The following is a 25,992-nucleotide window of genomic DNA, read 5'->3' as shown; positions in this document are numbered from 1 at the left end:
GTGTGGAACGTGGATTTCCAGTGCAGGCTCATGTCGCACAACAGTCGATGAGCTGGCAAATGTAAGCACTGCTGCAGTGTTGACAGACCGGCGAAAGCTATCGATGACGTGCGGAAATAAGCAAACACGCGGCGCACCTTCACCAGTAGCTCAGGCAAATTATGTTAAGTTTTCAGAAACTGCTGAACCACTAAGTTGAAGACGTGGGCTAGGCATGGGATGTGTGTGAGCTTGCCAAGCTCCATAGCAGCCACCAAGTTACGGCCATTATCAGACACAACCATGCCTGGTTCTAGGTTGAGTGGCAAGAGTCACAGCACAGTCTGGTCTCTTATCCCCTGCCACAGCTCTGCGGCAGTGTGCTGTTTGTAACCTAAGCAGATCAGCTTAAGCATGGCCTGTTGATGCTTCCCCATTGCAGTGCTACACTGCTAACAGCTACTGACTGGTGCTGCAAGAGGATAATTCTGAGGTGGAAGTGGGGGAGGAGGCAAAAGAGGAGAAGCGGGGGTTGGAGCCACTAACGTAGATGGTGGCGGAAACCCTGATGGAATTAGGGCCTACAATCCTTGGTGTCTGTAGCACCTGTTCCATCCCAAGGTATAACTCTCTCCCGGCCTCCACAACGTTCAGTGTGCCGTCAGGAAAATGTAGCATCCCTGGCCACAAGCACTTGTCCATGTGTCAGTGGTTAAGAGGACCTTCCCAGTAACTGCGTTGGTCAGGGCACGGTTGATGTTACAGGACACATGCTGGTGTAAGGCGGGCACTAGAGTTGAGCGAACACCTGGATGTTCGTGTTCGAGAAGTTCGGCCGAACATCCCGGAAATGTTCGGGTTCGGGATCCGAACCCGATCCGAACTTCGTCCCGAACCCGAACCCCATTGAAGTCAATGGGGACCCGAACTTTTCGGCACTAAAACGGCTGTAGAACAGCCCAGGAAAGGGCTAGAGGGCTGCAAAAGGCAGCAACATGTAGGTAAATCCCCTGCAAACAAATGTGGATAGGGAAATGAATTAAAATAAAAATTAAATAAATAAAAATTAACCAAAATCAATTGGAGAGAGGTTCCATAGCAGAGAATCTGGCTTCCCGTCACCCACCACTGGAACAGTCCATTCTCAGATATTTAGGCCCCGGCACCCAGGCAGAGGAGAGAGGTCCCGTAACAGACAATCTGGCTTCATGTCAGCAGAGAAACAGTCTTCATGTCATAGCAGAGAATCAGGCTTCACGTCACCCACCACTGTAAGAGTCCATTTTCATAAATTTAGGCCCAGCACCCAGGCAGAGGAGAGAGGTCCCGTAACAGACAATCTGGCTTCATGTCAGCAGAGAATCAGTCTTCATATCATAGCAGAGAATCAGGCTTCACGTCACCCACCACTGTAAGAGTCCATTGTCAGATATTTAGGCCCAGCACCCAGGCAGAGGAGAGAGGTCCCGTAACAGAGGATCTGGCTTCATGTCAGCAGAGAATCAGTCTTCATGTCATAGCAGAGAATCAGGCTTCACGTCACCCACCACTGTAAGAGTCCATTGTCATAAATTTAGGCCCAGCACCCAGGCAGAGGAGAGAGGTCCCGTAACAGAGGATCTGGCTTCATGTCACCAGAGAATCAGTCTGCATGTCATAGCAGAGAATCAGGCTTCACGTCAGCCACCACTGCAACAGTCCATTGTCATAAATTTAGGCCCAGCACCCAGGCAGAGGAGAGAGGTCCCGTAACAGACAATCTGGCTTCATGTCAGCAGAGAATTAGTCTGCATGTCATAGCAGAGAATCAGGCTTCACGTCAGCCACCACTGCAACAGTCCATTGTCATAAATTCAGGCCCAGCACCCAGGCAGAGGAGAGAGGTCCCGTAACAGACAATCTGGCTTCATGTCAGCAGAGAATCAGTCTTCATATCATAGCAGAGAATCAGGCTTCACGTCAGCCACCAATGCAACAGTCCATTGTCAGATATTTAGGCCCAGCACCCAGGCAGAGGAGAGAGGTCCCGTAACAGAGGATCTGGCTTCATGTCAGCAGAGAATCAGTCTTCATGTCATAGCAGAGAATCAGGCTTCACGTCACCCACCACTGTAAGAGTCCATTTTCATAAATTTAGGCCCAGCACCCAGGCAGAGGAGAGAGGTCCCGTAACAGAGGATCTGGCTTCATGTCAGCAGAGAATCAGTCTGCATGTCATAGCAGAGAATCAGGCTTCACGTCAGCCACCACTGCAACAGTCCATTGTCATAAATTTAGGCCCAGCACCCAGGCAGAGGAGAGAGGTCCCGTAACAGACAATCTGGCTTCATGTCAGCAGAGAATTAGTCTGCATGTCATAGCAGAGAATCAGGCTTCACGTCAGCCACCACTGCAACAGTCCATTGTCATAAATTCAGGCCCAGCACCCAGGCAGAGGAGAGAGGTCCCGTAACAGACAATCTGGCTTCATGTCAGCAGAGAATCAGTCTGCATGTCATAGCAGAGAATGAGGCTTCACGTCAGCCACCACTGCAACAGTCCATTGGCATATATTTAGGCCCTGGCACCCAGACAGAGGAGAGGTTCATTCAACTTTGGGTAGCCTTGCAATATAATGGTAAAATGAAAATAAAAATAGGATTGAATGAGGAAGTGCCCTGGAGTCCAATAATATATGGTTATGGGGAGGTAGTTAATGTCTAATCTGGACAAGGGACGGACAGGTCCTGTGGGATCCATGCCTGGTTCATTTTTATGAACGTCAGCTTGTCTACATTGGCTGTAGACAGGCGGCTGCGTTTGTCTGTAATGACGCCCCCTGCCGTGCTGAATACACGTTCAGACAAAACGCTGGCTGCCGGGCAGGCCAGCACCTCCAAGGCATAAAAGGCTAGCTCTGGCCACGTGGACAATTTAGAGACCCAGAAGTTGAATGGGGCCGAACCATCAGTCAGTACGTGGAGGGGTGTGCACACGTACTGTTCCACCATGTTAGTGAAATGTTGCCTCCTGCTAACACGTTGCGTATCAGGTGGTGGTGCAGTTAGCTGTGGCGTGTTGACAAAAGTTTTCCACATCTCTGCCATGCTAACCCTGCCCTCAGAGGAGCTGGCCGTGACACAGCTGCCTTGGCGACCTCTTGCTCCTCCTCTGCCTTGGCCTTGGGCTTCCACTTGTTCCCCTGTGACATTTGGGAATGCTCTCAGTAGCGCGTCTACCAACGTGCGCTTGTACTCGCACATCTTCCTATCACGCTCCAGTGCAGGAAGTAAGGTGGGCACATTGTCTTTGTAGCGTGGATCCAGCAGGGTGGCAACCCAGTAGTCCGCACAGGTTAAAATGTGGGCAACTCTGCTGTCGTTGCGCAGGCACTGCAGCATGTAGTCGCTCATGTGTGCCAGGCTGCCCAGGGGTAAGGACAAGCTGTCCTCTGTGGGAGGCGTATCGTCATTGTCCTGCCTTTCCCCCCAGCCACGCACCAGTGATGGACCCGAGCTGCGTTGGGTGCCACCCCGCTGTGACCATGCTTCATCCTCATCCTCCTCCACCTCCTCCTCATCCTCGTCCTCCTCGTCCTCCAGTAGTGGGCCCTGGCTGGCCACATTTGTACCTGGCCTCTGCTGTTGCAAAAAACCTCCCTCTGAGTCACTTCGAAGAGACTGGCCTGAAAGTGCTAAAAATGACCCCTCTTCCTCCTCCTCCTCCTCCTCCTGGGCCACCTCCTCTTCCATCATCGCCCTAAGTGTTTTCTCAAGGAGACATAGAAGTGGTATTGTAACGCTGATAACGGTGTCATCGCCACTGGCCATGTTGGTGGAGTACTCAAAACAGCGCAACAGGGCACACAGGTCTCGCATGGAGGCCCAGTCATTGGTGGTGAAGTGGTGCTGTTCTGTAGTGCGACTGACCCGTGCGTGCTGCAGCTGAAACTCCACTATGGCCTGCTGCTGCTCGCACAGTCTGTCCAGCATGTGCAAGGTGGAGTTCCACCTGGTGGGCACGTCGCATATGAGGCGGTGAGCGGGAAGGCCGAAGTTACGCTGTAGCGCAGACAGGCGAGCAGCAGCAGGATGTGAACGCCGGAAGCGCGAACAGACGGCCCGCACTTTATGCAGCAGCTCTGACATGTCGGGGTAGTTGTGAATGAACTTCTGCACCACCAAATTCAGCACAAGCGCCAAGCAAGGGATGTGCGTCAAATTGGCTAGTCCCAGAGCTGCAACGAGATTTCGCCCATTATCACACACCACCAGGCCGGGCTTGAGGCTCACCGGCAGCAACCACTCGTCGGTCTGTTGTTCAATACCCCGCCACAACTCCTGTGCGGTGTGGGGCCTGTCCCCCAAACATATGAGTTTCAGAATGGCCTGCTGACGTTTACCCCGGGCTGTGCTGAAGTTGGTGGTGAAGGTGTGTGGCTGACTGGATGAGCAGGTGGAAGAAGAGGAGGAGGAAGCCGAGAAGGAGGAGGTGGCAACAGGAGGCAAAGAATGTTGCCCTGCGATCCTTGGCGGCGGAAGGACGTGCGCCAAACAGCTCTCCGCCTGGGGCCCAGCTGCCACTACATTTACCCAGTGTGCAGTTAGGGAGATATAGCGTCCCTGGCCGTGCTTACTGGTCCACGTATCTGTGGTTAGGTGGACCTTGCTACAGATGGCGTTGCGCAGTGCATACTTGATTTTATCGGATACTTGGTTGTGCAGGGAAGGCACGGCTCTCTTGGAGAAGTAGTGCCGGCTGGGAACAACATACTGTGGGACAGCAAGCGACATGAGCTGTTTGAAGCTGTCTGTGTCCACCAGCCTAAATGACAGCATTTCATAGGCCAGTAGTTTAGAAATGCTGGCATTCAGGGCCAGGGATCGAGGGTGGCTAGGTGGGAATTTACGCTTTCTATCAAATGTTTGTGAGATGGAGAGCTGAACGCTGGCGTGTGACATGGTTGAGACGCTTGGTGACGGAGGTGGTGGTGGTGGTGTTGGTGGTACATCCCCTGTTTGCTGGGCGGCAGGTGCCAACGTTCCTCCAGAGGCGGAGGAAGAGGCCGAGGCGGCAGCAGCAGATTAGGCCGAGGCGGCAGCAGCAGAAGAGGTAGCAGGGGGAGCCTGAGTGACTTCCTTGGTTTTAAGGTGTTTACTCCACTGCAGTTCATGCTTTGCATGCAGGTGCCTGGTCATGCAGGTTGTGCTCAGGTTCAGAACGTTAATGCCTCGCTTCAGGCTCTGATGGCACAGCGTGCAAACCACTCGGGTCTTGTCGTCAGCACATTGTTTGAAGAAGTGCCATGCCAGGGAACTCCTTGAAGCTGCCTTTGGGGTGCTCGGTCCCAGATGGCGGCGGTCAGTAGCAGGCGGAGTCTCTTGGCGGCGGGTGTTCTGCTTTTGCCCACTGCTCCCTCTTTTGCTACGCTGTTGGCTCGGTCTCACCACTGCCTCTTCCTCCGAACTGTGAAAGTCAGTGGCACGACCTTCATTCCATGTGGGGTCTAGGACCTCATCGTCCCCTGCATCGTCTTCCACCCAGTCTTGATCCCTGACCTCCTGTTCAGTCTGCACACTGCAGAAAGACGCAGCAGTTGGCACCTGTGTTTCGTCATCATCAGAGACATGCTGAGGTGGTATTCCCATGTCCTCATCATCAGGAAACATAAGTGGTTGTGCGTCAGTGCATTCTATGTCTTTCACCGCTGGGGAAGGGCTAGGTGGATGCCCTTGGGAAACCCTGCCAGCGGAGTCTTCAAACAGCATAAGAGACTGCTGCATAACTTGAGGCTGAGACACTTTCCCTGGTATGCATGGGGGTGATGTGACAGACTGATGGGGTTGGTTTTCAGGCGCCATCTGTGCGCTTTCTGCAGAAGACTGGGTGGGAGATAATGTGAACGTGCTGGATCCACTGTCGGCCACCCAATTGACTAATGCCTGTACCTGCTCAGGCCTTACCATCCTTAGAACGGCATTGGGCCCCACCATATATCGCTGTAAATTCTGGCGGCTACTGGGACCTGAGGTAGTTGGTACACTAGGACGTGTGGATGTGGCAGAACGGCCACGTCCTCTCCCAGCACCAGAGGGTCCACTAACACCACCACGACCATGTCCACGTCCGCGTCCCTTACTAGATGTTTTTCTCATTGTTATGGTTCACCACAACAACAAATATATTATTTGGCCCAATGTATTGTATTCAAATTCAGCGGGATATAAATTTGAGGCCTAGTATTTAGGCGCTGGGTGACCGGTATGGATTTACTAACAGAATTAGACTTGGAAATGCACAGTAGCGTGTGTGTGAAGTTATTCTGAATGACCCTATGTGCACCTTGAATATTATATACCCTTTTTGGGATAGATTTCAAATAGCTCTGATATAGCAGGAACCACTAAATTATGAAATTGCTAAATTGGGAATTGTACTTCAACCCAGAACAAAAAATGTGCTTTGACGGACACTAAATAACTTTCCCAGCTACAACAGGACAGCGGTAACGAGAGATTTAGCGGGATATAAATTTGAGGCCTAGTATTTAGGCGCTGGGTGACCGGTATGGATTTAGTGACAGAATTAGACTTGGAAATGCACAGAAGCGTGTGTGTGAAGTTATTCTGAATGACCCTATGTGCACCTTGAATATTATATACCCTTTTTGGGATAGATTTCAAATAGCTCTGATATAGCAGGAACCACTAAATTATGAAATTGCTAAATTGGGAATTGTATTTCAACCCAGAACAAAAAATGTGCTTTGACGGACACTAAATATCTTGCCCAGCAACAACAGTACAGCGGTAACGAGAGATTTAGCGGGATATAAATTTGAGGCCTAGTATTTAGGCGCTGGGTGACAGGTATGGATTTAGTGACAGAATTAGACTGGGATATGCACAGTAGCGTGTGTGTGTGAAGTTATTCTGAATGACCCTATGTGCACCTTGAATATTATATACCCTTTTAGGGATAGATTTCAAATAGCTCTGATATAGCAGAAACCACTAAATTATGAAATTGCTAAATTGGGAATTGTATTTCAACCCAGAACAAAAAATGTGCTTTGACGGACACTAAATAACTTTCCCAGCCACAACAGGACAGCGGTAACGAGAGATTTAGCGGGATATAAATTTGAGGCCTAGTATTTAGGCGCTGGGTGACAGGTATGGGTTTAGTGACAGAATTAGACTTGGAAATGCACAGTAGCGGGTGTGTGTGAAGTTATTCTGAATGACCCTATGTGCACCTTCAATATGATCTACCCTTTTAGGGATAGATTTCAAATAGCTCTGATATAGCAGAAACCACTAAATTATGAAATTGCTAAATTGGGAATTGTATTTCAACCCAGAACAAAAAATGTGCTTTGACGGACACTAAATAACTTTCCCAGCCACAACAGGACAGCGGTAACGAGAGATTTAGCGGGATATAAATTTGAGGCCTAGTATTTAGGCGCTGGGTGACAGGTATGGGTTTAGTAACAGAATTAGACTTGGAAATGCACAGTAGCGGGTGTGTGTGAAGTTATTCTGAATGACCCTATGTGCACCTTGAATATTATATACCCTTTTAGGGATAGATTTCAAATAGCTCTGATATAGCAGGAACCACTAAATTATGAAATTGCTAAATTGGGAATTGTACTTCAACCCAGAACAAAAAATGTGCTTTGACGGACACTAAATAACTTTCCCAGCCACAACAGGACAGCGGTAACGAGAGATTTAGCGGGATATAAATTTGAGGCCTAGTATTTAGGCGCTGGGTGACCGGTATGGATTTAGTGACAGAATTAGACTGGGATATGGCCAAAAAATAACCACACTATTGCTGGTTAAATGCACTTGGTGACGGGCGCAGCTTGCCCCTGATGTAGTATATGGCCAAAAAATGAACAGACTATTGCTGGTTAAATGCACTTGGTGTCACAGCTTGACCAACCACACTACTGAGGGTTAAATGCACTTGGTGACGGGCGCAGCTTGCCCCTGATGTAGTATATGGCCAAAAAATAAACAGACTATTGCTGGTTAAATGCACTTGGTGTGACAGCTTCACCCTGATGTAGGCTTTAGCCAAAAAACAACCACACCATTGAGGGTTAAATGCACTTGGTGACAGGCGCAGCTTGCCCCTGATGTAGTATATGGCCAAAAAATGAACAGACTATTGCTGGTTAAATGCACTTGGTGTGACAGCTTCACCCTGATGTAGGCTTTAGCCAAAAAACAACCACACCATTGAGGGTTAAATGCACTTGGTGACAGGCGCAGCTTGCCCCTGATGTAGTATATGGCCAAAAAATGAACAGACTATTGCTGGTTAAATGCACTTGGTGTGACAGCTTCACCCTGATGTAGGCTTTAGCCAAAAAACAACCACACCATTGAGGGTTAAATGCACTTGGTGACAGGCGCAGCTTGCCCCTGATTTAGTATATGGCCAAAAAATGAACAGACTATTGCTGGTTAAATGCACTTGGTGTGACAGCTTCACCCTGATGTAGGCTTTAGCCAAAAAACAACCACACCATTGAGGGTTAAATGCACTTGGTCGCAGCTTGGATGCACTTGGTCGCAGCACCGCACAAGACACAAAATGGCCGCCGATCACCCCATAAAAATGTGACTGACAAACGGTCTGGGCAGCCTAAAAACAGTGAGCAATTGAGGATCAGCAGCTCAATGATCCACAGCTGCAGATCGATCAGTTAATCAAGTCCTTTGGAGGAGTTAATCTGCCTAATCTCGCCCTACTGTCGCAGCTGCAACCTCTCCCTACGCTAATCAGAGCAGAGTGACGGGCGGCGCTATGTGACTCCAGCTTAAATAGAGGCTGGGTCACATGGTGCTCTGGCCAATCACAGCCATGCCAATAGTAGGCATGGCTGTGACGGCCTCTTGGGGCAAGTAGTATGACGCTTGTTGATTGGCTGCTTTGCAGCCTTTCAAAAAGCGCCAAGAAAGCGTCACAAAAACGCCAAGAAAGCGACGAACACCGAACCCGAACCCGGACTTTTACGAAAATGTCCGGGTTCGGGTCCGTGTCACGGACACCCCAAAATTCGGTACGAACCCGAACTATACAGTTCGAGTTCGCTCATCCCTAGCGGGCACGGCACACCGTGAAAAATAATGGCGGCTGGGGACTGCGTAACGAGGGACGGCCGCCGACATCAGGCTGTGGTAGGCCTCAGTGTCCACAAGCCTAAATATCAACATTTCCAGGGCCAGTAATTAGGAAAGCTGCACATTTAGCACTAATGCCTATGGGTGCGTGGCTGGGTATTTACGCTTGTGTTTAAATGCCTGGGGTAAGGACATTTGTACGCTGCACTATGGAAGTGGATGTGGTCACTGATGGGGCTTGCAAAGGTCCAGGTGAAGAGCAGGAGTCATCCTGGCCTGTGCCTTTGACAGGGGATTGGTCAGCACATAACAAAGGGGAAGAGGAGGCAGTGGTGTGACCCACAGACACCGATTGTGGACCCAGGCATTTGGCCCACCTATTATGGTGCTTTGATGCCATGTGGCGGATCATGCTGGTGGTGGTGATGTTGCTAGTGTTCACTCCCCTGCTCATTTTTGTATGGCACAGGTTGCAAATTACAATTCTTTTGTCGTTCCAGACTGCGGAACACCTACCCTTTGGCAAGGGAGATTTCCGCAAGGGTGTGCTCCGGGGAACAGTTGTGGGCCAGTTTGGCCACACCCTTGCCTCGTCCAGCCTGTTGCGTACTGCGGATCCCTCCCCCTCTGTACTGCTGTCCTCACTCGGCTTGCCATCTTCCCAGTTTGAGTCAGTGACTTAATCGTCCACCTCCTCATTCTGCTCATCCTCCTGACTTGATGACCTAACAACCTCAGTTATTGACAACTGTGTCTCATCCTCATCAACTTCTTGAGACACTAATTGCGGTTGACTTATTGGCAACTGTGTCTCATCATCATCATTCACCACGTGAAACAATAATTGCCGTTACCCACCGTCATCTTCTTGTGACTGTGGATGCTCAAGAGTTTGCAAATCAGGGCACAAGATCTCACCCTCTTCAAGCGGGCTTGTCGAGAGGCCCAAATGAAGTAATGGCGCTGAAATAGAATATCCGAGTGTAGGATCACCTGTTTGGCATGACTCTCTATGGTTGCAGGAAGGAGTATCAGGGTGAGGATTGTGCTGACCAGACTCTTGGCTACCGAGACTGGACTTGGTGGAAGACAGGGTGGTGCTTACCCGACAGGAAGCATTATCTGCTGCAATCCAACCGACCATCTGGTCGCAGTGGTCTGACTTCGAGAGCGTTGTCCTGCGCCACCCTGCAAACTGGGACTTGAAGCTAGGGCCACAGTCTCTGCATGCACCATCAGCATCATGGCCACTTCCCTGTCCCTTACTGCTTGCCTCCTTCATATTAAATGTTATATATGCTTGAAAGTATGTCACACGTACAGTAGCATAGGATTTGTAAGAGTATGCGCAAAAAAATAAAAAAAGGTATTTGGGATGCGCACACATTACACAGGAGCAGCAGCGGCTAATAAAAATTACAGGGAATTTCACTGGTATTTTGGGTGTGGAAACGTTACACAGGAGAAATACTGCAGATAATGTCGCTGATGTCACCAGCGGCTAATATAGAATTACAGGGAATGTACAAGGTATTTGGGATGTGGAAACGTTACACAGGAGATGTACTCCAGTTAATGTCACTGTCCGCAGTGGACACAGTCAATGGAAAAAGTACACTGGATGTCACTGATATTCTTGGGATGAGCACACGTTACACAGGAGAAATACCACAGATAATGTTGCTGATGTCACCAGCGGCTAATATAAAATGATAGCACAGTGGGTTCACATTCGCTGTTCTGTGATACCTCTTAGTGCCTCCAGTTTAGTGCCCAATAATCTGCACCAGTATAAAATACTCCTATATAGTGCACCCAATAGATACCCCCATAGTGCTCCTCCCCCGTCCCATGGTGCCTGACATAATGTGCCAATATAAAATGTCCCTATAGAATACCCCAAGTAGATGCCCCGATAATGCTCCTCTCCCAACTTCCCCATAATGTATGCCAACTATAGTACTCATCCCCACCCCCAAAACAATGATAGAAATGGCTGCAGCTCTCACCTCTGACTTTAATCCACGAAGCACGGAAAAAACGCCAGAACTGGGCCCAATAGAATATCCAATAGAAAGAGAGAATCCAGCTTCTTGTGGAGTAAAAAAATAGTTCTTTATTGGCTCATCATATAAAATCCACCAAAATCACAGGAAAAAGGTGTAGTAACATGTTCCGGGCTACAGAATCCAGCCCTTCATCAAGACATAACACACATATTAAAACCATTCGTTTTTATGTAGCACAAGGTCCAACCCTCTCTAATCAGCAAAGTGTCCGCACCTGGAGCCTGGGAACCATTCAGCGGTCCAGGGGAGGAGATCCAGTATCACAGGTGATGCATACATACACATAATGAACATATCTTAGGCCACTTTCTCACCTGCGTTAGGTGCGGATCCGTCTGCCATCCGCATAGACGGATCTGCACCCATAAATGCAAACAATGGCATCCGTTCAGAACGGATCCATCCGCATTCTGTATAAAAAAGTTTAAATCCAATTGTTAGTCAGACAGATCCATCCCCACCGACTGACACTGCAAGTCAGGATGGATCTGCCCGGCTCCGCACGGCCAGGCGGACATCACTATGGGAACGCCTCTGTGTTAGAATATACTGTCGGATCTGGCGAGATTTCCGCGCGGGTGCAATGCGGGAGGTGAATGCATTGCACCCGCACTGAATCCGGCACCATTCATTTCAATGGGGCTGTGTACATGAGCGTTTTTTTTCACGCATCACTTCTGCAATGCTTGAAAATCGCAGCATGCTCTATATTCTGTGTTTTTAACGCAGGACAGGCCCCATAGAAGTGAATGGGGCTGAGTGAAAATCACAAGCAAGTGCGGATGCGGTGCGATTTTCACGCATGGTTGCTAGGTGACAGTCTATAAACTGTATTATTTTCCCTTATAACATGGTTATAATTGAAAATAATAGCATTCTAAATACAGAATGCTTAGTAGGTGATCAATTGAGGGTATAAAAAAAATAACTCACCTTCTCCTCTTGATCGCGTAGTTCCCGGTCTCTTCTTTACTTCTTTAATGATGAATTACTGGCTAGGACCTGTGGTGACGTCAGATCACATGCTCCAATCACATGGTCCATCATTGAAGAAGTAAAGAAGAGCCTGGGAACTACGCGATCAAGAGGAGAAGGTGAGTTATTATTATTTTTTTTTAACCCTCAGTTGATCACCTACTAAGTATTCTGTATTCAGAATGCTATTATTTTCCCTTATAACCATGTTATAAGGGAAAATAATAACATCTATACAACACCGAACCCAAACCTGAACTTCTGTGAAGAAGTTCGGATCTGGGTACCACAGTCGGTTTCTTATCACGCGCGTGCAAAACACAATGCACCAGCGCGATAAAAATTGAACATCGGAACGCAATCGCAGTCAAAACTGACTGCAATTGCATACCTAATCGCACGGGTTTGCCGCAATACACCGGGACGCATCCGGACCTAATCCGGACACACCCGTGTGAACATAGCCTTATGGGCAATGAAACCACTTCAATCCCCTGTGCACAAAACGCAGATGCGTCACCTCTGTGAACAATGGCGAAGTGGAAAGTCCCTGCCGATACATTGCGAGTCTGAAAATGAGGAATATCACTAAGATGTTTTCTGATACGTATTTTCAGCTCATTTACAGTGCATCCAACATATTGAACTTTACATATTTTGCATGTAATAACATACACAACAAACTCCGTATTACAGTTGATATATTGTTTTAGAGTGTTTCTGTTGTTATTCACTGTAGATGTGACCTCCTTAGTGACACATGTATCGGCAGCAAATGCATTTCTTACTTCCACATTTATAATTGCCAGTAGTTTTTGGCCAGGAACATACCCGAGGAACGGTATCAGTAAACAGGCTGGGGCTGAGTTTTTTTCCCACCGTAGGTGCTTTCTTAGATATACACCTGATACCCGCAGACACCACATCTCTCCACTCCGCATCGTAATTGAGGACAGGGAGATGTTTACGGATAAGTCTACATACGTGTGGATATTCTCTACTGTAGTTAGTAATAAAAACAGTAGGTTTTTTGTCCTCCTCAGCAAGGTCTTCACTTTTGTGACTTTTTTGGCATCTATAGGATTTTTTCAAGGTCTTCGGAAAGATCAGAGATTCCCTATCTTTTAATCTGGCAAACTCAACACCTTTATTAATGTTCTGGAGTGTATAGCCTCTGTATAGCCTCTGCTCAGGAGTCTGTGTAATAATCTCTGTTTCTTTTAAGAACAGCCCTTCCGCCTTCATTCCGCTCTGGAGGCGGACACCGGGGTCCTGCCTGCAGCGCTTTGGTGTCCGCCTGGCCGCGCCGAGCCGGGCAGATCCGTCCTGACTTGCAGTGTGGGTCGGTGGGGACGGATCCGTTTGACGTTGCACAATATGGTGCAATTGCGGGCGGATCCGTCCCCTGTTGACTTTTGGTGTGGGGTCGGGACGGATCCGTCTGACTAACAATTGGATTTAAACTTTTTTATACAGAATGCGGATGGATGGAATGCGGATCCGTTCTGAACGGGTGCCATTGTTTGCATTTATGGGTGCGGATCCGTCTGTGTGGATGGCAGACGGATCCGCACCTAACGCAGGTGAGAAAGTGGCCTAAGATATGTTCATTATGTGTATGTATGTATCACCTGTGATACTGGATCTCCTCCCCTGGACCGCTGAATGGTTCCCAGGCTCCAGGTGCGGACACTTTGCTGATTAGAGGGGGTTGGACCTTGTGCTGCATAAAAAGGAATGGTTTTAATGTGTGTTATGTCTTGATGAAGGGCTGGATTCTGTAGCCCGGAACATGTTACTACACCTTTTTCCTGTGATTTTGGTGGATTTTATACGATGAGCCAATAAAGAACTATTTTTTACTCCACAAGAAGCTGGATTCTCTCTTTCTATTGCTCATCCCCACACCCATATTGCACATATAGTTTGTGCCAGTATAAAATACCCCTATATAATGCTCCCCAGCAGATGAGCCCATAGTGCTCCTCTCCCCTACTCCATAGTGCCCCCATGTGTGACTGTATATAATGCCAATATATAGGGCCCCCAGTAGATGCCCTCATAATGCCCCTCTCTCCCCATAGAGCCAGTATAATTCTAATATATAGGGCTCCCAGTAGATGCCCCCATACTGCTTCTCTCCCCCATTTGTGCCAGTAAATAAGGCCCCTTAGTAGATGCCCCCATGGTGCACCTCCCCCCACGTGTGCCAGTAAATAATGCCCCCTAGTAGATGCCTCCATTGTGTTCCTCTCCCCCCATGTGTGCCAGTATGCCCTCTAGTAGATGCCATCATGGTGTCCCCTCATCTGTGCCAGTAAATAATGCCCCCTAGTAAATGCCCCCATAGTGCTCCTCTCCCCACAGGTGTGTCCATATAATGCCCCATTGTAAATGCCTCCATAGTATTCTTTTACCCACTTCCCCATTCTGGGTAACAGCATAGTGTTAATGAACAAAAAAAAACTCACATACTTACCTCCATGACCCTCTCAGTGAAGCGGTGCAGGCCTCTTCCCGCCTGTGTTTCAGGCTGCATGATGATGTCATCTCTCTGACTGCATCAGCCTCTGATAGAACAGAGGAACGGGTAAGGGAAACGCCTCTCCCCTGCCCTGCCGCAGCATCCACCTGTATCGCTGTCCTGAGGACGGCGATACAGAGGAATATAGAGATGAGCGCTTCCACAATGGAAGCACTCATTTCTCCCTGCCCTGCCACCGAACCTCTCACGGGTCCCCCGTCCGCACACAGGCGGTATGTCCGCACCTGCTTTATTGTCCTGCATTCAACTGTCAGTGTCTTAAAATGCAAGACGCTGACAGCCTGGGGGCTGGATATCCTAGGCTTCTGTAGATGGCAGGATTCGATGCCTGTGTAAGGCATCGGGGCTACCATAGCAACTATTGGCCCCTTCTTACCGCAGTGTGGGGGGCCGATGGAGTCAGAGGACGTCCCTTTCCTCTATAAAACCGACACGTGCTGCGGTCAGCGCTGACCACGGCATGTGAAGGGTTAATTCGTCAACATCAGCGCATACAGCGATGCCAGCAGATACAGAAGGGGCCTGGCTGTCAGTAGCAGCCGGACACATGCTGCTGATCTGGCGGGTGCAGCTCATACACCCTCCCAATCAGATCACGTACATGCATGTGGGGATGCGGTAAGAAACCGCATTCCCTCTTGTATGTACATATACATGAAGATTAGGAAAGGGGTTAAACAGGGGCTGTTCCTGGTATAGGGTTTGGCTGTTTAGGTGGGGGTACAATGTGCATATTATTGCTGTTCTTGCCTTCAATCTCCTGCAGGTTAGTTTACAGTAAACACAGAATAAAAAATCAGCTCTGGCATACCCACTTCTCCAACCCCAGCTCTCTCCTGCCCTGCAGGTGGGAGCCCTTTTTCTGCTCTCTGCTTTTCCTCCTTTTCCACATGATTTAATGTCTATGGAACATCCACTTCCTCCTCTCTCTTTTAGGACATGGAGACTTTAAAGGATGATTTAGAAGACGTAAACCCAGCAAAAGATGAGGATGTCATCCTTAAGACTTGGCCCCAAGGCTTCAGTCTTATTGGTATTGAATTACATTTATGGCAGATGTAGGAATAAATAAATAAAAGTAACGCAGAATGTCTCCCTGCACTCTCCAATATTCTTCCATTAATCGTTTTCAGCAACACTGTCCCTAGCACATGAACGCTTGCCTCGTTTCTTCTTATGATCAGCTCACAGGACAATGGAGGAGACTGCGGGGATGAGGGTGTTATAGGACTGTGACATCATAGGGGGTGGCTTTCTGTGGATTGGCCTTCTGCACAGCATCATGGGTGATCTCGCGTTCCTGAGATTCTTACTTTCACTTTGTATCACGTGCAGCCGCCACGAAGAGCAAATCAAAGTTTTCCTAAACTTCCGACCGAATTCTGCTTCGCTCAGCACTAATCTTTGGGAGGCGAGTTAGCCAGAGAGTGGCTGTTTTGGCATACTTTTTATTTTTTTTTATTTTTATGGCAGTGTAGATCATGTGATATTTTATAGGGCTGGTTGGTTTCAATGCAGTGATAGATGTAGATCTATTTATTTTAAAAATGGTAAATGAAGGGGGAAATGGAGCTTTTTTTACTTGAAACTTTTTTTTTTTTTTTTTAACACTTGGGAGCTGATAGGTTGAGAGAGGTAGCCCCCTCCCTCTGTAAACCCCTTAGATCAGGGATGTCAAACTCGTGGCCCTCCAGCTGTTGCAAAACTACAACTCCCATCATGCCTGGGCATACTACAGCTATCAGGGAATGATGGGAGTTGTAGTTTTGCAACATCTGGAGGGCCATGAGTTTGACATCCATGCCTTAGATGCTGCAAATAGGCATTTGCCTTGGCATGTAGGGAGTTAAAACAGGGGTTATACAGCAGGGCCCTGGCTGTCAGTAGCAGCCAGTCCCTGTTCTGATCAAGGGATTACAGCTCCCGTGCCCGCATGATCTGGGCACCGTCACTTCCCGCTGCACTGTACATGTACAACGCTCTTCAAGCAGAGGTTATATAAGTAGCAGGGATGATCACCCGATACATAATTGTATTTGCTTTGCCAACCATATGTGCCATTGAGATCTTCTTAATCTTAGGGGTCTTTTGTAACCATTTTGGGACTTGTACCTAAAAGTTCTCCCTCCCTTATTTTTATTTCTGCAGGTAAAAAATGTGACAGACCTGACATAAAACATGGAATTATTGACAGAGATTACTATTATCCGAGAGAAGTTGGAAGATATTTAGAATATTATTGTGAGAGCAGTTATCAGCCAAGAAGGTGGACAAGAATCTACTGTACTAATGCTGGATGGGAACCTGAACCAAAATGCTCACGTAAGAATCTAACCAGTAACAAACCGCTCACAAATTTGAAAGAGTATCTGTAACGTAAAGGGGTATTATATTTAGGCTTCTTTGTTTCATTTTCAAGATCTAAGTTTGTAAGTGATGAAGGAGAGTTCTTACTGGATGGCTACAAGCTTAGGTCTAGAAACCCATAAGGGACGGATACAGAAAGGGTACCGGGAAATTCTTTAGCTTTCATTATACAGAATATGCTTTATTTGCTGAAATTGTAATACTCCTTTAAACTAGCTCAAAAATTCCAAATACTATTAAAGGGGTTGTCCGGGTTATATAAATATATGCCCATGTGACGTATAACCTATCTAATAATACTTTTATTTCTATAGTACCTGGATTCTGCAGGGCCGATGCAGGTCACGTGACCAGTGATGTCATCCACCAGGTCCGGTGGTGACGTCTCGTGTACAGGCTTCTCCCTGCCTTAGGGCTCTTTCACACCTGCGTTCTTTTCTTCCAGCATAGAGTTCCGTCGTCGGGGCTCTATGCCGGAAGAATCCTGATCAGTTTTATCCTAATGCATTCTGAATGGAGAGAAATCCGTTCAGGATGCATCAGGATGTCTTCAGTTCAGGACCGGAACGTTTTTTGGCCAGAGAAAATACCGCAGCATGCTGCGCTTTTTGCTTCGGCCAAAAACCCTGAACACTTGCCGCAAGGCCGGATCCGAATTAATGCCCATTGAAAGGCATTGATCCGGATCCGGCCTTAAGCTAAACGTTGTTTCGGTGCATTGCCGGATCCGACGTTTAGCTTTTTCTGAATGGTTACCATGGCTGCCGGGACGCTAAAGTCCTGGCAGCCTTGGTAAAGTGTAGCGGGGAGCGGGGGAGCAGTATACTTACCGTCCGTGCAGCTCCCAGGGCGCTCCAGAGTGACATCAGGGCGCTCCACGCGCATGGATGACGTGATCGCATGGCACGTCATCCATGCGCATGGGGCGCTCTGACGTCATTCTGGAGCGGCCAGGGAGCCGCACGGATGGTAAGTATACCACTCCCCCGCTCCCCACTACTACTATGGCAACCAGGACTTTAATAGCGTCCTGGGTGCCATAGTAACACTGAACGCATTTTGAAGACGGATCCGTCTTCAAATGCTTTCAGTACACTTGCCTTTTTCCGGATCCGGCGTGTAATTCCGGCAAGTGGAGTACACGCCGGATCCGGACAACGCAAGTGTGAAAGAGGCCTTAGGGAGGGGCCCGGCTCTGAAATGTCAGAGCCTTTTGTGGCGCCCCCTCTCCCCCTGTATCTGGCTGCCTTAGTACACCGAGTTGTTCCAATGTAGGAGAATGATGAGCAGTAGAGCTGTGTTTGTTAGTTGTAGGACAGATGAAATGTAGCAGGGATGTAGCAGTGCTAAGTTTGTCAAATGTAGTGTTTTTTGGATCTTTACATGTGGTGCAAAGATGACGTAGAGTGGACTTTCTCAGTCAGCTGAGCTTGTCAAATGTAAGGTAGGAGAGCTGAGATGTAGTGGAGATGTATCAGAGCTGAGTTAGTCAAATGTAGTGGGATTCAGTTCTTTACGCTGGGTTCAGACCTGAGCGTTCGCGATGGAGCGCTCTGTATGCGCGATTGTATGGGCGTTTGCAATCGCGCATACAGAGACAAGCGAACGCCCATTGTCGCGCGTTCCCGCTGAAGTCTATGTACGGGAACGCACGACAAGACGTCCCAAAGAAGCTCATGTACTTCTTGGGGCGTCGGGCACTTTACAGCGCAATCGTACGCGCTGTAAAACGCTCAGGTGAGAACCATTCCCATAGGGAATCATTGGTTCTTGCCTGTTGAGCGTTTTACAGCGCATAGGAACGCGCTGTAAAATGCTCAGGTCTGAACCCAGCCTTAGGCCCCATGCACACGGCCGTGTGCGGGCCGTGGAACCGCGGCCTGGATCCCTCCTGAGAGCAGGAGCGTACGGCGTCACTGGTTGCTATGACGCCGTGCGCTCCCTGCTGCCGGCACAGTACAGTAATACACTGGTATAGATCATACCAGTGTATCACTGTATTGCGGCGGCAGCAGGGAGCGCACGGCGTCATAGCAACCAGTGACGCCGTGCGCTCCTGCTCTCAGGAGGGATCCAGGCCGCGGATCCACGGCCCGCACACGGCCGTGAAACACGGCCGTATGCAAGGGGCCTTACACATAGTGCTGAGTTCTACACATGTAGCAGTGCTTGGTTTGTCAGGTGTAGCAGAGATGTAACAAGGCAGAGACCCTCAAATGGGACAATGCTGGAGTTTTATTTCATAGAAGCGGAGCAAAGTTTGTCACCTGTAGTAAAATGAGTTCTTTCAAAGTAGGAGATTGATGTGCAGTAGAGCTGGGTTTGTCAGATGTATGAGGGCTGTGTTTGTTAAATGAGTTTGACAGCTGAATTTATCAAATGAAGTGTAGGTGAGCTGAGATATAGCAGTGCTGACTGTGTCAAATGTAGCAGAATTCTGTTTTTCTGATGTAGCAGTGCTCAGTGTATATAAATGATATATATATATATATTCATAGAGATATTTATTTACCGATCTATATCTCTATATACATCGGGAGATATAGGTAAATAAATATCTCTATAAATGTATATATCATCTATATAACAAAACAAAAAAACTTTTCAGGTTGGAAAAACATGATACACTACACATTCCCATCCTGCAAAGTACAAAAAAAAAGTACTACATTACATGAGAAGAACAACAAAAATAAAAAGCGCTGGTGTGAATGGGGCCTAAGAGATGGGGATTTATGCAGGGAACCATTACTGGTCTAACAATCAGGCAATCATAGCCAAGTGATAAAAATCCAGTCCAATATGGCAGATCTTCCCTGTACTTTATCACTTGGCTATAATAGCCTGTCTGCATTCACTACATACTGCACCACATACATGCGTGTGATGTGTGTGATGTGTGTGAGGCTGGGTGTCATGTGTGTGATGTGTGTGAGGCAGCGTGTGATGTGTGTGAGGCAGCCTGCGATGTGTGTGTGAGGCAGCATGTGATGTGTGTGAGGCAGGGTGTGATGTGTTTGAGGCAGCGTGTGATGTGTGTGAGGCAGGGTGTGATGTGTTTGAGGCAGCGTGTGATGTGTGTGAGGCAGCGTGTGATGTGTGTGAGGCAGCATGTGATGTGTGTGAGGCAGCGTGTGATGTGTATGAGGCAGCGTGTGATGTGTTTGAGGCAGCGTGTGATGTGTGTGAGGCAGCGTGTGATGTGTGTGAGGCAGCGTGTGATGTGTGTGAGGCAGCGTGTGATGTGTGTGAGGCAGCGTGTGATGTGTGTGAGGCAGCGTGTGATGTGTGTGAGGCAGGGTGCCATGTGTGTGAGGCAGCGTGCGATGTGTGTGAGGCAGCGTGTGATGTGTGTGAGGCAGGGTGTGATGTGTGTGAGGCAGCGTGTGATGTGTGTGAGGCAGGGTGTGATGTGTGTGAGGCAGCGTGCGATGTGTGTGGGGCAGTGTGTGATGTGTGTGAGGCAGGGTGTGATGTGTGTGAGGCAGGGTGCGATGTGTGTGAGGCAGGGTGCGATGTGTGTGAGGCAGGGTGCGATGTGTGTGAGGCAGCGTGTGATGTGTGTGAGGCAGGGTGCGATGTGTGTGATGCAGGGTGCGATGTGTGTGAGGCAGGGTGCGATGTGTGTGAGGCAGCGTGTCATGTGTGTGAGGCAGGGTGCGATGTGTGTGAGGCAGCGTGTGATGTGTGTGAGGCAGCGTGTGATGTGTGTGATGTGTGTGAGGCAGCGTGTGATGTGTGTGAGGCAGCGTGTGATGTGTGTGAGGCAGGGTGTGATGTGTGTGAGGCAGGGTGTGATGTGTGTGAGGCAGGGTGTGATGTGTGTGAGGCAGGGTGCGATGTGTGTGAGGCAGCGTGTCATGTGTGTGAGGCAGGGTGCGATGTGTGTGAGGCAGCGTGTGATGTGTGTGAGGCAGCGTGTGATGTGTGTGAGGCAGGGTGCGATGTGTGTGAGGCAGGGTGCGATGTGTGTGAGGCAGCGTGTCATGTGTGTGAGGCAGGGTGTGATGTGTGTGAGGCAGGGTGCGATGTGTGTGAGGCAGCGTGTGATGTGTGTGAGGCAGGGTGCGATGTGTGTGAGGCAGCGTGTGATGTGTGTGAGGCAGCGTGTGATGTGTGTGATGTGTGTGAGGCAGCGTGTGATGTGTGTGAGGCAGCGTGTGATGTGTGTGAGGCAGGGTGTGATGTGTGTGAGGCAGCGTGTGATGTGTGTGAGGCAGGGTGTGATGTGTGTGAGGCAGCGTGTGATGTGTGTGAGGCAGGGTGCGATGTGTGTGAGGCAGGGTGTGATGTGTGTGAGGCAGCGTGCGATGTGTGTGAGGCAGGGTGTGATGTGTGTGAGGCAGGGTGTGATGTGTGTGAGGCAGGGTGTGTGTGTGAGCAGCGTGTGTGTGAGGCAGCGTGTGATGTGTGTGAGGCAGCGGTGTGATGTGTGTGAGGCAGGGTGTGATGTGTGTGAGGCAGCGTGTGATGTGTGTGAGGCAGCGTGTGATGTGTGTGAGGCAGCGTGTGATGTGTGTGAGGCAGGGTGCGATGTGTGTGAGGCAGCGTGTGATGTGTGTGAGGCAGCGTGTGATGTGTGTGAGGCAGCGTGTGATGTGTGTGAGTAAATGCACTAAACCGTCAATAGACCAAAATATCCCTTTAGGGGTCTCTACCTAATAAGTGTTATAATAAAAATATATCTTTATTTCTTCATTTAAAACACTAAGTGTGAGGAAGAATTTATTTTTATTTTTTTGTTGTTGTTAAAAATATCAGTCCACAGTGAGATCTACAAAAAAGCCCATGCAGAGACACATAGCATTATAGATCATGATGATGCCGTGCGCTCCTGCAAGTCCAGAGTGGAGGATCACACTCACACACGGAGCCTGATTCCCGCAATGGAGTCGCTCGCGTGAGACAGCCCTAATAGGTTCTGCTGTCCATACACACATGCTACAGACATAGTGCTGGGATGTCACATGTTTTTTTTTTACTTGATTTTATTAGATTGTGAAAGTTTTTAAAAGAATATTATGTGTTCAGATTTTATCAAGCAGTTTCTGATCATGTGACATCTTAGGGCTCTTTCACAATTGTGTTGTTCGGATCCGGCGTGTACTCCACTTGCCGGAATTACACGCCGGATCCGGAAAAACGCAAGCAAACTGAAAGCATTTGAAGACGGATCCGTCTTCAAAATGCGTTCAGTGTTACTATGGCAGCCAGGACGCTATTAAAGTCCTGGTTGCCATAGTAGTAGTAGGGAGCAGTATACTTACAGTCCGTGCGGCTCCTGGGGCGCTCCAGAATGACGTCAGAGTGCCCCATGCGCATGGATGACGTGCCATGCGATCACGTGATCCATGCGCGTGGGGCGCCCTGACGTCACTCTGAAGCGCCCCGGGAGCTGCACGGACGGTAAGTATGCTGCTCCCCCGCTCCCCACTACACTTTACCATGGTTGCCAGGACTTTAGCGTCCCGGCAGCCATGGTAACCATTGAGAAAAAGCTAAACGTCGGATCCGGCAATGCGCCGAAACTACGTTTAGCTTAAGGCCGTATCTGGATTAATGCCTTTCAATGGGCATTAATTCCTGATCCGGCCTTGCGGCAAGTGTTCAGGATTTTTGGCCGGAGCAAAAAGCGCAGCATGCTGCGGTATTTTCTCCGGCCAAAAAACGTTCCGGTCCGGAACTGAAGACATCCTGATGCATCCTGAACGGATTTCTCTCCATTCAGAATGCATTAGGATAATCCTGATCAGGATTCTTCCGGCATAGAGCCCCGACGACGGAACTCTATGCCGGAAGAAAAGAACACAAGTGTGAAAGGGCCCTTAACCGCTATGGATTGGTGTGGGAGGAGTATATAAGTAGCTGCCATTCATGTCATGATTTAGGACCAAAACATGAGGGTCCGAAATGCGTAGATTGTCTCTTGCATATGAGGATTGGAAAGTTTTTACCGCATCATAAATAAAGTGTTTCCTCATGTTTAAAATAGCTGGATTTTCTCTTCGATTTTTATACATATGACGAATACTTTACCAAATATTCACAAAATATTGTGAATTTGAATATTGCCCCTGCCGCTCATCACTATAAGGAGGTCTTTAACACTATGGGGGTCATTTATGAAAGCGGATATGTTCGTTTTATGGTGTAAAAAAAGTTACAAGTCATGATAACTGTGACATTTTCATGGCAACTGTGACACTTTTGCAGAATTTTGTGATCCTCACCACTTTTCACAGTTGTGTAAGAGCTAAAAATGAGATTAGACCTGGATTATTGCAAAAGTGGCAAAAAAAAGTCCGAACCAAGGCCAGGCAACCCCCTGGTGTACTTTTACACTTATAGATGTAAACCACATTCCACTCACTCCAAATATATTATTGTTGTGCGCCATTTCATAAATCTGGTGCGACCACACAGAACAAAACCAGATGTAAAAGTAACATGAAAATGATCTCAAATGATAAATGACCTCCTATGTTCATGAAGATGGCGAGAAGGACAGACATGTTTGTTGGGCGTATATACGTTATTTCATGCCTGTATTGCAGATATTGATGTTTTTATGTGTATATTATATATGGGATTGATTCAGCAGAATGTGCATGAATTTCTGTTGCACATATTCAAATTAATGGGACAGTAGCAAACATTAATACTACAAATCTGAAGTGTGAAGGTACTCTAGGTGTGGATGAAATGCAGGGTAAATGCTACAGACCTGAAATGAAGGAAAACTAATATGCAATGCTTTGTGTGTTTCAGGAGAATGTATATACAGAGATGCTTATTTTGAAAATGCACAACTTATAGATCTGAAGTCAGTTTACGTGGAAGGAGATAAAGTGCAGTTCAGGTGTACAAATAATTATCAAACACCAGATGGAAAAGACTATGGAGAAAGAACATGTCTTCCTAATGGAAAATTTACTCCAGCCAAATGTTCGGGTAAGTTCAGTCATATGTCATACATATCAGGGCATTCATTAACAGGGCTCCGAAAAAGCCAAAGGTAAAATGATAACATTATTTGACCGACGGAGAAGATACATTTCATGTACAAATGATTCTTTATTAAAACAAATGTTATAATTGACTTACGTGTTTGACAGTTGATCAGAAGGTATGTACTAACTGTTGATCAGAAGGTATGTACTAACTGTTGATCAGAAGGTATGTACTAACTGTTGATCAGAAGGTATGTACTAACTGATGATCAGAAGGTATGTACTAACTGATGATCAGAAGGTATGTACTAACTGATGAATGGATAACTCCGTCACTGGTAAGAAGATTCTCTTCATTACAATTTTCATGTGTCTTTCTAATCCGCCGCTGGGAATACTTCTGTACAGAACATCTTCCAGTTTGCTGATGGTTTTGCCAGTGTATGGTAGACAGACCATATACTGTATTGGATATCAACTAAAGCAGGTATACACAAAGGGTTGTGGCTAATGAGTTGTGGCTAAATGATGACCACAAGAGCTGGGGCACTGGGTTTAACCCCTAAGATGCTATGTTCTACAGCAGAACCTAAGGGGTGACTGACATCCCTATTGCCCCCCCCCCCCCCCCCACAGCACAATATCTGGGGGATACTCCGTTTGGAGTAGTTGCTCAAATCATGACAGTAGAGTGATTGCACACTTTGTGCTGTACTCTTAGCACCAACTATTCCTAATAAATATGTAACATCTTTGATTCAGTAAAAAAAAAGCCGCAGCATTCTATTATTAAAGGGTTCTGAGCATTTTTATACTGATGGTCTCTTCTCATCCTCCCAGCACCCCCACCAATCAGCTATATGAAGGGTCTGTGGCACTCCATGAGCTCTTAGGTCTCTTCCTAGGCCAGTGATGTAACAGTCACATGACCTCGGCGCAGCTCAGTCCCATTCATATAAATAGGGCTGGGCTGTCATACCAAGCATAGCCACTATCCAATGGACAATGCTGTGCTTGGAAAACTGTGAGACGGCCGCGCTGCTCACAGATCTCCATAGCTTCCTCAAACAGCTGTTCAGCGGAAGTCGGGATTCGTACCCCACCAATAGAATATTGATGACCTATCCTAAGGATAGGCCATCAACATGAAAATCCAGGATAACCCTTTTAACCCCTTGCCAGTACAGTGACAATGTCCAGAAGATGAGGGATACGCTGTAGAGCACTAAGAGGTTGTGTAATTTTAAAAACTGTCAGTATAAATAACATTATAAACTATATCCAATCCAGAACATTTATAAAGTGGCAACTGATAACCAGTACTTGATAAGGAGTGCCTGATGGACCGTCCACTGACATTAACGGGGTACTCCAGTATACAAAAGTTCACTCCGTTTGAGTGTTTGCAGCACACAATAATTATATAGTAATTAAATCTTTTCAGTAGTTTTCCACATAATCACTTGCCACTTACAGGCCCACAATGTTTTTTTTTTTTTAAAGATTCTAGGTACTGGTACAGTGCCAAGTGATTGGCGCAAGGCAAATGTTGTGGCAATATTAAAAAAGGATGTAGGTCCTCCACGGGTAATTATAGACATATAGGCTTGGAAAGTATAGTTTGTAATTGGATTGAAAACTGGTTGAAGGACTGTGTCCAGAGAGTTGTGGTCAATGATTCCTATTCAGAATGGTTCCTGGTTATTAGTGGTGTACCCCAAGGTTCAGTGCTGGGTCCTCTGTTAATTAATTAATTTTTTAAGTAATGATATTGAGGATGGGATTAATAGGACCATTTCTTTTTTTTGCAGACACTAAGCTTTGTAGTACTGTACAGTCTATGGAAGATGTCCATAAAATACAAGCTGACTTAAACACTTTGAGTAATTGGGCATCAACTTGGCAAATGAGGTTCAATGTGGATAAATGTAAAATTATGCATCTTGGTAATAATAATCTCTGTGCCTCTTATGTCCTAAGTGATG

At 47.6% G+C, this 25,992-nt stretch overlaps 1 protein-coding gene across 1 annotated transcript in view; it reads left to right on the top strand.

Moving 5' to 3' along the window:
* LOC122943121 (complement factor H-related protein 5-like) overlaps positions 1-25,992 on the top strand; it is a 379,577-nt gene that overhangs the window by 70,114 nt on the left and 283,471 nt on the right. Inside the window, exon 3 of the mRNA XM_044300588.1 lies at positions 16,839-17,012. Within this exon, the coding sequence (XP_044156523.1) occupies positions 16,839-17,012 (174 nt within the window). The remainder of the gene's footprint in view (positions 1-16,838; positions 17,013-25,992) is intronic.

Source organism: Bufo gargarizans, chromosome 7, assembly GCF_014858855.1.
Source record: "Bufo gargarizans isolate SCDJY-AF-19 chromosome 7, ASM1485885v1, whole genome shotgun sequence".
In the NCBI taxonomy this organism is placed as follows: Eukaryota; Metazoa; Chordata; class Amphibia; order Anura; family Bufonidae; genus Bufo; species Bufo gargarizans.
Note: the sequence above shows the minus strand (reverse complement) of the source record. Positions and strands in the feature narration are given on the sequence as shown.